Genomic DNA, 13,591 nt, shown 5'->3' on the forward strand with positions numbered 1-13,591 from the left:
AAACCATTTCACCTTCCCCCGTATAACACGCGAAATCAAAGCTATTGCCAATTAAGTTATGGAAGGACGCGCCCGGGGTTTTGACGGCCCCTCGTTTGTATATTTATTGTCTGTTTTTCGCATGGTCAAGATTCCATACTATAAACCGAAGACATATTTGCTGCTCAGTAGTGGAATAATTCTTGTAATTATCTCTTGAGGGTAACCTATGTGGATGCTGTAATTTCATTTTAATAACCGTTTCTTTCCAGGCAACTATGTCGATGCGGTTTGACTTTTATTTATTGAGCTGCGGGCTCTTCCAGCCCTTCGGAGCGCGCCGCCCAGCAACCCCCGACTGAATCCTCGCCCCATCACGAGAGACTGGCACTGTGGGAGGAAACCGGAGCAGCCGGGGAGAGCGTGCAAAGTCCTTACGGGATAGCGGCGGGAACTGAACCCAGGTCGGCGGTACTGTAAAGCGTCGTACTAACCACTACGCGACCGTATTGTACCGCTACAAGAAAAGATATTAACTCAATCGTTTAATTTGCCTCTCCCGTGAATTGTTACTTTAGGTGAAGGCCATTTGTTCAGGGCACGCTTTATCCTCACAAATAGTTGGAGAGTAGCAAACAGCTATTTTTATCCAATGCTGGAAAAAATTGTACTCTGTATTTCCTAAAACTATAGCCAGCAGGAAAGACACACAGCAGCGACCAGCACCACGTGTTTGTCGCCTTAAGATCATTTGCTGTACTTGTGTCAACGAAAGGATGACAAGGTGCACATACGTGGCTCAGTAATAATACACAATTTTATTTCGCCGGCGAGAGAGAAGAAAAAAAATACACATAATCTTATTTTAGTAATGAATATATGCAAGACGCTTAATATGGTAATGAAGAGATTTCCCTATGCAAATAAGTCATTGCGGAAATAAACAGCAACGCCTCGCTTGCTCGTTTACTTCAGTAATATTTTTATACTACGCCATCGACTCATTACTAAAGCAGTCAAACCAGCCCTCCCCCATCGCTGTACTGGGCAATCAGGGCCCGCCGATTGCCTTCACTTTTACATCGGATTTGTTAGAAGCAGCGAGTTAAAAAAAAACACTCTCATCCACACACACACACACATACACACACACACACACACATACACATACACACACACAACACACACACACACACACACACACACACACATACACACACACACACACACATACACATACACACACACACACACACACACACACCCACCCACCCACCCACAACACAGAGCCAAGTCCGAAGGCAAATGTTTCTCTGGACAAAGTAGAGAATTGCAAGGGATTACAAATGAAACGCTAGTCACGCTTCTAATTCGACTGCAAGCTGATTACGTACTTTCACATGGCAATGGTACGTACATTTCGGTGCACCGTCTGATTAGGCGGTGCATTGGTTCTGCTGTCTGTATTACAGTTACCATTCTGCCTTGCTTGTGCGATCGGGTTTGCGCCAAGATTTTGTGGTGTTTGGAAGTGTGTGTGTGGGGGGGGGGGGTGGGGGGAGACAGAGAGAGACAGAAAGCAAAAGCGCTGAGGTTGGCAGATTTCCCATCTGTGTGAGCAGTTTTCCTTGCCAGCTGAACTGAATTTATGCGTGATCTGTATACGTGTGCATTTGCCTACGTACATTTCCAGTCCAAGTGTGTGGCGAAGTGTATGTGATCGTAGCGGTAATGGCCGAGGCGCTCGGAGAAGCCGCCGACTTCAACTTGACTCGTGAACCGGGACGCGGGCCACCAAGCCGGGACGCGTTTCTAACCCACTCCCTTTTAAAGGGACATTGCATCTTGCTCGGCCTGTACGACAAGCCCAGTAGCCCCGTATTAATCACATTCTCCGCTCAAGTATATTTCAATATCATTGAAGAATCGTAATTTAGAAGAAAATAATGCGCACTGTGATCACGGGTGCACAAGATAGCTGTGTGGTATATATTTGCTTTTGATTCTAAGTAATTTATAACAGATTTTCCAGGCCGCATTCACGAAGTTTTCTTAGAATAAAAACAGCGCAGTTCTGGTTATGTTAATAATCTACTGTCTTCTTGTCTAGAAAATAGATCAGAGGTTTACATTTACAATGACCGCTCGTGTTAATTGTAAATACTGAACCGTTCCAGGAATGGCCAACTTCCTTTCTACAACAGTCTTTTATCGAATACCTCAGGTTTCTGCGCTGCTTTTCAATTGTGCGATGTTTATGTAACAGTACCAGAGCGGGAGAGCTAGTTTTGGCCTGGAAAGTTTTAATAAGAGATTATTGGTGCGACTACATTATAATCATTCAAGTTTGAAACTGTTTGCAGAATATAATATTCCGAAATAACATCGCCTGCATATCTATGAAAATTTCACGTATGCTTGAAGTGAGCGGCTAAACTATTGTAGTGGACATCACTGATTGACCGATCACAGGGGCGGAGGTGAAGGGGGGGGGGGAAACAGGCAGCCCACGGCATCACGAAAAAAATTAGTAAATGTCAATTTCATAACGAACTTTATATTTAAGAAATCAGATCTACGTTTCTGGAATGAAAACAGTGCCTACGGTTTCAATGGGCCGGTTTGCAGTTATTAAACCCCGATGTTGTCTGGTGAAGAAACAATGTGCCCACTCTCTCTGTATGAAGTGGACATACCATTTAGATCTTTTTGTTGTACTGCAATGGGTTGTACTGATAACATTGGTTAGTTATTCGGCGGAATAAATGATCGATGTGATTGTATACTTCACCCTTCCTCATGGGCGTTTGATACTTCTAATTACAGAAATCACTGTTCAATATTTCATCCTGAAGCCTCGCATATTTTTATATATTTAGAGGAACTATATTTTAAATCGAACCGGCTTTTATGCAGTCAAATTGTTTCGCCAGGAAGCGAATGATTGTCTCGGCGGCCTGCGACCCGTCCTGTTCCTCTGTAACCCAGTGCAGGGGAATGGTGAGCTCTGGCAGACACCCATTCACTTGGACTTTTTACAGTTTCCGCACTCTAACCAGAGTCGTTATTCATTTCGCTCGTTCCGTTTCAAAAATATTTGAACTTTATGCTCTGGAGTTAGGAGAGGGAGATGCGTCCGCGGATTTCTCCGCATTGCCAGCGCAGGGCAATATTTCACTAGGAACGCCGCAAAATGCACCTCGTCCACCACCCCCACCCACCCACAAGCACCCCTCCCTCCTGAAGGAATGTTCGTTGTATAATTTTGCCCACGGATTTTTTTGTTTTTTTTTAATTTTTGCACGCACCGCTCGAGAGTGAAGGATTCGCAGTGTGGAGTCGCCCTGTGCAGTGTCTGTCAGGCTGAGGGAGGGGGGAAGGAAAGTCTTCCCCCTTTAAATCGCGGCTCTTAAAGCGGCGCGAACTTTCCGCCGAGCCCAGTGGCGCTGGGTGGCCGAGAGCGGACAGCCGGTTCCCGTGCAGAGAGACACTGACAGACAGACAGACAGAGAGGGGTTGGGTTTGGCCGAGTTCTCCGCGGGGATGCGGCGTAGCGGCGGCGACGGGGCGGACAGTTGCCCCGGCTCACCGTTTTGACACATGAAGCTGCCCTGCGAAGCCGCTTGCTCCGGTCAGTGTCCCTCGGGCCCGCGGCCGGACTCGCCCCCGTGTGCGGAGCTGGGATCCCGTCACTGAGGCGAGATGTCACCGTGACCCCCCCTCTCTCCATCCCGCCCTTCCACCGTAACTTTTGGTTTTTGGATGATCGCAGACTTGGATTCCAGGCCGTCATGATGTTCTCTCCGCTCTGCCTGACCCAGGTAACCCGGCCGCTGGCTTCGCTATTGATACTGATCGCTCCCACCCCTCTCCATCTGTCTTTCCCAACCCATCCCAATCCCACCCCAACCCCATCCCAATCCCATCCCAACTCCAACCCAACCCAAGGCCGTCTTCATTGCGGTGTCTCATCCCCGGAACGCGGTAACTGTTGAAAATGGCGGGAGAGAGTCAGCTGCGTGTCCATCATCCAGCTCCTACCCCAATATCCCACCCTCCCTCCTCCCAACTCCAAACCCCTTTCCTCCTCCCAACCCCCAAACCCCTTTCCTCCTCCCAACCCCAATATCCCACCCTCCATCCTCTCACCCCAATACCCCTTTCCTCCTCCCAACCTCAATATCCCATCCTCCTTCCTCCCAACCCCAGTATCCCACCCTTCCTCCCCTCACCCCAATACCCCTTTCCTCCTCCCAACCCCAATATCCCACCCTTCCAACCCCAATACCCCTTCCCAACCCCAATACCCCACCCTCCTCCCAACCCCAATACCCCACCCTCCTCCCAACCCCAATACCCCTTTCCTCTTCCTAACCCCAATACCCCTACCACCTCCCAACCCCAATACCACCCCTTCCTCCCAACCCCAATACTCCACCCACCCTCCTCCCAATCCCAATATTCCACCTGCCCTCCTCCTCACCCTAATATCCCATCCTCCCTCCCTCCCACTCCAGTACCTCACTGACCTCCTCTCACCCCAATATCCTTCTCCCTCCTCCCATCCCAATACCCCATCCTCTCCTCACCCCAATATCCCACCCACCCTCCTCTCAGCCAATAAGCCTTCCTCCCTCCCTCCTCATTCCTCAATACCCATCCCCCTCACACCCAATATCCCTCCCTCCCTCCCTCCTCCCAACCCCAATGCCCTTACTTCCTCCCAAACATGATAATCCTCCTTCCTCCCCTTTCTGTTGCCCCTTAACATTCAGCCTTTCCCCTTCTCCACATCTTCCCCATCTACCTTCCCCTCTTCTCCTTGTTCCCATCACCACTTCACCTCCTGCCTCATCTCTCCTTCCTTATCGCACTAATGCCCCCTTTCTGCATCTCTCCCCCTTTCTCTGCCTCATGTCTCTTCTCTACTCTCTCTGTCTCCCGCCATGAACGTGTTCGCCCTCCAGGCCTCTCCCATCCCCCACCACTTACTCTTCCATCATCTTCCTTTACCCCTCCTCCCCTGTCCCCTCTATCCCTTCATGTGCCCACAATATCCCCCTCCCTCTCCCTACTCTTCCATTCTCTCTTCTCATGTTCCTTAAGCTTCTCTCTTCCCCTCTCTCTCCTCCTTCCATTCCTCCTCCCTCTCTTACACCCTCTTCCTCCCTCCCCACCCTCCCCCTCTCTTCTCCACTCCCCCCTTGACACCATCCTTTCTTTTACATTCTCTTTTCTCTCTCTCCTATTTCTCTCTCAAAACCTTTCCTCCACCCCTGACCAGCAGCGATTACAAAGAGAGTAGTAAGCCCACCTTGGTGATTTTTTTTTCAAAAAACTTCTTCCCCGTCCTTCCCGCCTCTGCACGTTTGGCTCCTTCATGCTTTGTAGAACTCTTCCAGCTGTTATTGTGAAATTTTAAAAAATTGTTTCTGCAGCCATTTGAAACTGGAACAGTTTTTATGTTGTGGGCAATGTTTCTTTTTAACCCTTAGTAATTTCTCCTGTGTTATTTATTGGAAGAAATACGTGTATTTGTTTATTTCTTGAGCTTTTAAAGAAATGAATACCCCAAATTGTAATACAAATATTCTAAATAGTGGTAAAGTGAGAGGACTTGGAGCAGGGTTTGCTTGTTGGATAAAGCAATGCAGAACTTTTCAGCAGATTTGGGATCTCAACTACTGAACACCTTTTGTGTCCTCTTGAAAATTCTGCCAGTTAAAAGATGTTTATTGCCAGGAGAATTCATTTGCTGTCATTTGAAACTCATCACTTAATCATATGTATTTTTCCAATGTAGTTATATATTTAATATTTTTGTCATGCTTCAGTAATTCTGATGTAATTTGCTCAGAACTTTTTAGTTTCTCCAGAAGTTTATACTTCTAATATGGTTCTATATTTAAGTTTTATACCTGGTTAGGAAGGTTCTGTGGTTGCAAACTACAGTTTATTAACAGAGACTAGTTATCTGACCTATAATCTGGTAAGGTAATTTTGATTATTCTTTCCAGAACTGTCATGCAGCATATTTTTGAAGGACTTTTTGGTAAAAATAATGCAATGAGAAACTTTGCAAATTCGGTCGCCACTTTCCTTAGTTAAGCTGACTTGCACCTCGGCTGCATGGAAGCTGAATCATAGATTCCTAAAGCGAAAATTCAGTAGCAGCTGGAATATCAAATGCAGAATAAAAGGTGATGATATGCTATCGGTGTACATTTATAATTTGTCTGCACGTTTTTATAAGGATTGAGAATATGAACTCTATTTTGAAGAGAGAGAGCGGCTTGCAGTAATCTGAAAGCAGTTCAAGTGTAGCTAATCAGGCCAGACAGTCTATATCGGATAACAAAGCTGCATTATTGTCCAATTAATTATTTAAATAGTTTCATGGTCTAGATGCATTATAAACATTTTTTTAATAATAACAGACAAAAGGGAACTTCCTAGGTCTGACAAGCAAACACTTCATATACATTTTAAGAAAAAATGAAAGTGAAAGGGAATTAATGTATTCATTACAATCCAAAACCTGAAGGCTTATTTGCTAGTATATTTTATTTATTTTTTCCATTGTCCCTGGTTTTGTTCCTTGTGTTTTCTTTATCACTTCACATTTTAATTGTTGCCTTCTAAAAGTCTTGCTCCTTTTGACTTCCCTTGCCTTTTATTTCACTGTTTTCTTCTTTGTTTTCTCATTCATTCCTTCACTTGTTCTTCTCTGCTATAACACAATGTTTTAAAATTCCTGCTAGGTTCCAACCCTCAGCAAGGTAAAAATACAAATATTGGTAATTGCAATGTTCAACTTTCAGGAGAAAATCTGTTCTGGTAAATCAGTTAAGTTCGAGAAATTGACTAAAATAAAATAGGTAATTATATTAATCTAATCATCATATCAGAGTACGTTCATTAGAGAAACTCTTTGCATTACATCTGTACTATTACTTGGAGTCAGAATGAAAAAAAGGGAAACAGTGTGAAACAGTGAAGTTAAATCCCGTGGCTTGTGGGAGACTGTACTCTATAATTTCTAATGGCTTGCAGTGGGTGTTAGCATGAAATGTACTATTCACTTGTGACCTCAGTTTCAAACCTATGCCAGTTTATGAGGAAAGAATTAAAATGTGATTCTAGTGTGTATTGATGTTTTCCTTCTGAAGAATCAGTCAGGCCTTGTCCGAAGCCGAGCAAGTACAAGGCTTTGAATGTTACCTTGTTACTTTTTATAATCACAAAGAAGCAAAGAATGGGAACGTTGTCTGGCTACAGTTGTCTGTCAGATTTGTACAGTAGAATGGCAGTGAAGTATGAGGTGACATTCAATTGCAATACTGTAATAGGAGATTGGAATCAGAATCAGATTTACTATCATTGGCATATGTCATGAAATTTGTTGTTTTGCAGCTGCAGGACCGTACAATCCGCAGTCTGTAAATTACAAAACGAGATCTAATATATATACACACACACACTATACATGCACATGTATTTTTATAGATATATTTAAATAAGTAGTACAAAAAGCAAGCCAAAAAATATAGGGATAGAGTGCATTAATTGATTGTCTGTTCAGAAACCTGATGGTGGTGTGGAAGAAGCTGTTCCTAAAATGTTGACAGTGTGTCTTCAGGCTCCTATAGCTCCTTGCTGATGGTAGCAATGAGAAGAGGGCATGTCTTGGATGGTGGGGGTCTTTAATAATAGATGCCACCTTTTTGTGGCATCGCCTTTTGAAGATGTCCTCAATGCTGGGTGGGCCAGTGCCCATATGGTGTCTTATTGGAGATATTAGTTACTGTGTGAATTCCTTTTAAAGAGCAACAAATTTATCTCACAATTTTTAAAATAATGGAATGAGTTCAAGGTAAGCTCAGGTATGCATAATTAAAACAATATATGTAGCTTGTATATATGAAGTGGTGGTGTGGGTAATCACTGTGAAATGAATATGGGCTAATTTTCACACAGCAATGGTGATATAGACCTGAAGTGCACAGCATATATGAGTGAGGGGGTCTGGAGGGGGAGAGGAGGAAGAAGGTCACAGAATCAGTGTGCATTTAACCATTCGGATTTATTTTCCATTCTATAGTTATTGACAGGGCAGCTTCCAGGAGTATGGAAAATTTGAATCCACTGCTTTATCAAAAGATACACTGTTAGGGTATGCCAGCGGCTCTCAAGTCCGAGCAGTAAGGTCACTCTGAGTGGGACAAAGGCAGTCATCTCTAAGATGACAGCTTTTGTTTACTTGAGGCAAAATTAGTTTTCTCACTTGCATGTACTTGCAATGTATCGAGGTTTCCATTCACTAAAGGCTCTAGACATTTAATTGAGAATTGGACATGCCAGATTCAGAGTCAGAATCAGGTCTATTATCACTGAAATAGGTCGTGAAATCTGTTGTTTTGTGGCAGCAGAACAGTGCAGACACAAAATATACTATAAATTATAATAAGAAATATAAAATATTTCAGAATTACTTTATATACATATATATGAATTATATATATATACTGAAATATTTGTCTCTATATAATCAAATATACATTTAAAAAAATATACAAAATAAAAAAATAAAAATATATAATTTTTATATTTAAAGAGAACAAAAATTGTGAGGTTCCAAAAACATTGCGGGTCAGTGTATGGGCTTCTGTACCTCCTTTCTGATGGTAGTAATGAGAGGACGGCATGTCCTGGGTGATGGGGGTCCTTAATGATGGATGCCACCTTTTTGAGGCATCACCTTTTGAAGCTGTCTTTGATGCTGGGGAAGCTAGTGCCCGTGATGTAGCTGGCTGTGTTTACAACTTTCTGCAGCTGTGTCGGATCACAGTTTCCAGAAATCAACTTGCCAGATGTAGTTCCAGTCAGTATAGCTGTTAGTGGATCCGGGCCCACAACACAAGCCTGCCACTGGGCCTGTACCGTTGCTCCAATGTGAAAAAACCTTGTCACAAACACAAGAGATTCTGCAGATGCTAAATCCAAAGCAACACACACAAAATACGGGAGGATCTCAGCAGGTCAGGCAGCATCTATGAAATGAGTAAACAGTCGACGTTTTGGTCTGAGACCCTTCATCAGGACTGGAAAGGAAGGGGAAAGAAGCCAGAATAAGAAGTTGGGGGAAGATGCCAGATCGGAATAATATTTCTTTGTGGTAAATTGCTGAAAACACAAAGCAGTTTGCATTTTTATAATGTTTTGACAGAGGAGGTTTGGTCTGGATCTTTGGGCACAGGTTCAGGAACAGGTTCAGGCATAGTGTTGAGGTAGACTGGAGTTTTAATTCGCACCATTATATCTAACCTGCTGATGCTCAATGCTGAGATCAAATAAAAGAGAATTCTAGTTCCTCTGCAAATTCTCATTGAAATTAAAGAAAAATGATACTTGGTTAATTGCATATTGCATTAGAAAGGCCTTCACAATTAATGGTATGTTATGTATTAATAGTCTCACAGATTAAAATTGCTTATCATTGACTGATCTAATGTTCACTGACTGAAATGCCCTTTCAGCTGCTGTTTGCAGTCTGTTGACTGTGTGAGTATCAGGGAGAATTCCACACCTCTACTGCACACAGTTTCAGCTGACAGAGGGTTGTAAACTCAGTCAGATCTATCATGGGCACAAGTCTCCTACCATCGAGGACATCTTCAGTAGCCGATGCCTCAAAAAGGCAGCATCCATTATTAAGGACATGCCCTCCTCTCATTACTACCATCAAGGAGGAGGTACAAGAGCCTGAAGACAAACACTCAATGTTTTAGGAACAGTTTCTGCCCCCCCCCCACCCCGCCATCAGGTTTCTGAATGGTCCAAGAACCCTGGATACTACCTCAGTATTTTGCCCACTTTTTGAACTATATTTGATTTTTTAATATTTTGTTTTGTAACTTGATGTATTTTTATGTCACAAAACCACAGTTTTCACGATAAATATGAGTAATAACAGACTTGATACTGATTCAGAATATTTGGAGGATATGGGTTGTTTTCTCTGGAATGGCAAAGGCTGAGGGGAGATCTGACTGAAATTTGTACGATTATGAGAGTTGAAATGTCTAATACCAGAGGGCATGTATTTAAGGTGAGGGGGTAATTTCATGGGAGGTGTGAGGAGCCAGTTTTTACACAGTGGGTGGTGAGTGCATGGAATGCCCTGCCTGTGGTGGTGGTGGAGGCAGAAACAGCAGAGACTTTTAAGAGATGTTTAGATAGGCACATGAATGTGAGGTAAATGGAAGGATATAGACACTGCATAGGCAGAAGTGATTAGTTTAGTTGGCTGTTTGGTTACTAATTTAATTGGTGTGGCACAATGTTGTAGGGCGAATATTGTTTCCTGTGCTCTACTGATCTGTGTTTTAGGACAGCTTTCATTTGACTATGTGGATGCCTTATTGGGCCCAAGGTGTGCCATGTGTCCTCGTTCAGATTGCATTAGAAATGGGTGGCAGCACATTAATTGGAATGGGTTCAGTGTTGCTTTAGCGTGGGAGTCTGGGCTTCAACCATTCTGGGCCTACGCTTCTGGTTCCCTCATTTCTGCCCTCTTCGCCTAGATTTGCTTGCAGCCTGCCCAGCAGTAAAGACATTTTTGAGCTCCATGTCCGATGAGCCCACAGTCTACTGCTTCCATTTGAAGTGCATTTGATGCCAAATTTAACACAAACCCTGAGCCATTTACTTTCTCCCTTCTCTTAATTTTCTGAGCCATTTTCATCTTGACTTTAGTTTTACATTTATCCATCTAAATTTATTTGTGTATTGTTGCTAACCCGTAGAGAACATATGGAGAGCGCTACTGTATCAAGTGGTTAGATTGACGCTATTACAGCTCGGGGCATTCTAGAGTTCAAAGTTTAATTCTGGTGCCAACTATAAGCAGTCTGTACACCTACCCCATGGAATGTTTGGGTTTTTTCTGGGTGCTCTGGTTTCCTCCCACAGTCCAAAGGTGTACCGGTTAGTAGGTTAGTTAATTGGTCATTGTAAATTGTCAATTGTCCTGTGATTAGGCTAGGGTTAAATGGGTGGGTATCTGGCAGTGTGGCTCGCTGGGCTGGAAGGGCCTGTTCTACACTGTATCTCTAAATAAATTTAGAACATAGAACGTATAGAACATGGAACAGTACAGCACAGCACTGGACCTTTGGCCCATGATGTTGTGCTGACCTTTTAACCTACTCAAATTTAATCTTTTATTATTTTTTCCTTCAGCAACCTTCTGACCTCCACTGTAGAGCTGACAGTCATTTTAATAGACAGAAAACTATCATTGAATATCAGTATTTCAAATGTGTGAGGGAGATCTCATTGAAACCTAGAAGCATGGATGGGGGAAATATGGAGAGGATGTTTTCATTAGCAGCAGAGTCGAGGATCTGAGGGTACAGCCTCAGATTAGAGAGACAGCCCCGTAGAACAGATGAGGAAGAATTTCTTCAGCCAGAGGGTGGAGAATCTGCGAAATTCATTGCCACAGGTGGCTGTTAAGGCCATATCATTGGGTATATTTGGGGCATGATAGGTTTTTGATCGGACAAAGGGCTAACGTTTACAGAGAGAAGGCGGGTGAATAGGGATGGAAAACTCAGCCAGGATTAAATGTCGGAGTTGACTCGATGGGAGGAATGGTCTAATTCTGTTGCTATTTCTTATGGATTTTTTGGGTTTATTATTGTAAATGAAGCTGACAGTGGTTGATGGCAAAATCTGAGAGAGCAGCTGCTGAGGTTATGGATGGATGTCAGAGAGAGAGGGATGCTGAGATTAGAGTTGGGTGTCAGAGAGAGGAACTGCTGAGGATATAGTTGGGTGTCAGAGAGTTCGGGCTTTTGAGGTTAGAGTTGGATGTCGGAGAGAGAGGGCTGCTGGGATTATAGTTGGGTGTCAGAGAGAGTGGGATGCTGAGGTTAGAGTTGGGTGTCAGGGAGAGTGGGATGTTGACATTAGAGTTGGGTGTCAGGGAGAGTGGGATGCTGAGGTTAGAGTTGGGTGTCAGGGAGAGTGGGATGCTGAGACTAGAGTTGGGTGTCAGGGAGAGTGTGATGCTGAGGTTAGAGTTGAGTGTCAGAGAGAGTGGGATGCTGAGGTTAGAGTTGGGTGTCAGGGAGAGTGTGATGCTGAGGTTAGAGTTGGGTGTCAGAGAGAGTGGGATGCTGAGGTTAGAGTTGGGTGTCAGAGATACGACTTCTGTCTCAGAGGGCACATGACCAGGGTTTAGTTCTGACTTGGGCACCTTCTGTATGGAGTTTACACTTTCTGCTTGTGTTGTGTGCCTACTGTCTGTTTTCTGCCAAACATATATGGATAGATTAATTTGCTTCAGTAAATTACCCCTTAGTAAAGGTTAATAGCATAAAGACAGAATCAGAATCTGGTTTATATGTCATAAAATCTGCTGTTTTGTATAAGTGGTGCAGTACAAACTGAACAAATAAGCAGATGGGTCTTGTCAGCCATGGTTGGCAGCTTAGCTGGGAGAAGGAAAACTCTGATCTCAGACCTCCTCCACCTTATGGCTATACAGTATCCACTCATGGGGAAGGCTTCAGGAGTAAAACCCAAGGAAACATCCAGAGCTGGGATGCCTAAGGCAGTCCTACGTTGAGTTTAACGCTGACTGGCACCTCCTGTGACGCCGTTGTTGCTAAACTGTATCGGTCACTGCAGTTCCTTTGGATTCAACAGCCTTGTAGAGAGGTGGTGCCTGTTGTATGGACAACAGCTTGTTCTCCATATAGTACTGCACTATCTGTGGTCAGCCCGACCACTGGAAGGCCAGCACCATAAATTCTTTCATTTGTTATTTGCCATGTGGCATGACATGGGTGATCATGATCTTTTCATGACCATGATTGTTCTTGGCAAATTTTAATTGGTTCGACACAACATTGTAGGCCAAAGCCTGTCCCTGTGCTGTATAGTTCTATGTTTTAGAACAGCTTTCATTTGACTATGTGGTTGCTTCATTCAGCAAAAAAAAGTGGTTTGCCACTGCCTTCTTCTGGACAGTGTCTTTACAAGATGGGAGTCCCCAGCCATTATCAATACTCTTCTGAGATTGTCTGCCTGGTGTCAGTGGTCACATAACCTGGACTTGTGAGACTGGAACTGGCACCTCCATAGTACAATATATAAAATTACTATAAATTACAATAAGAATATATTTTTGAAAAGTGCAAAAAGAGAGCAAAATCGTGAGGTAGTGATCATAGGTCCATGAATCATTCAGAAATCCGATGATGGAGGAGAAGAAGCTATTTCTAAATGTTGAGTGTGTGTCTTCAGGCTCCTGTGCATCCTGTCTGATGGCAGCACTGAGAAGAGGCCATGTCCTGGATGGTGAGAGTACTTAATGATGGATTAAAGGTTTGAGGGATTGCCTTTTGAAGATGTGCTTTAGTGGTGGAGTGGCTAGTGCTGATGATGGAGCTGCCTGAGTTTACAATGCTCTGGAGTTTTTTTTCTGACCCAGTGCGTTGGTAATGCAACTGCATAGTGATGCCGCCAGCCAGCATGCTCTGTAGGGTACATCAAAGGGGAGTTGTGAGAGGAAATAATTTGCAGGGGTACAGGAAATGTAACA

The 13,591-nt window shown here is 43.7% G+C and overlaps 1 protein-coding gene across 4 annotated transcripts in view; it reads left to right on the forward strand.

The window, feature by feature from the left end:
- The first annotated feature begins 1,015 nt into the window (after positions 1–1,015).
- Positions 1,016–13,591, forward strand: part of nfic (nuclear factor I/C) — a 494,946-nt gene continuing 482,370 nt past the window's right edge. Inside the window, exon 1 of one of the 4 annotated variants that reach the window (XM_072243879.1) lies at positions 1,016–1,388. In XM_072243879.1, coding sequence (XP_072099980.1) covers positions 1,380–1,388 — 9 coding nt within the window. In that variant the 5' untranslated portion in view covers positions 1,016–1,379. Of the gene's footprint in view, positions 1,389–3,090; positions 3,801–13,591 lie in introns of those variants that run through there. The other 3 variants (XM_072243881.1, XM_072243880.1, XM_072243882.1) reach the window with 3 other exon arrangements.

The sequence above is a fragment of the Mobula birostris genome, chromosome 26 (assembly GCF_030028105.1).
Source record: "Mobula birostris isolate sMobBir1 chromosome 26, sMobBir1.hap1, whole genome shotgun sequence".
NCBI classification, from domain to species: domain Eukaryota; kingdom Metazoa; phylum Chordata; class Chondrichthyes; order Myliobatiformes; family Myliobatidae; genus Mobula; species Mobula birostris.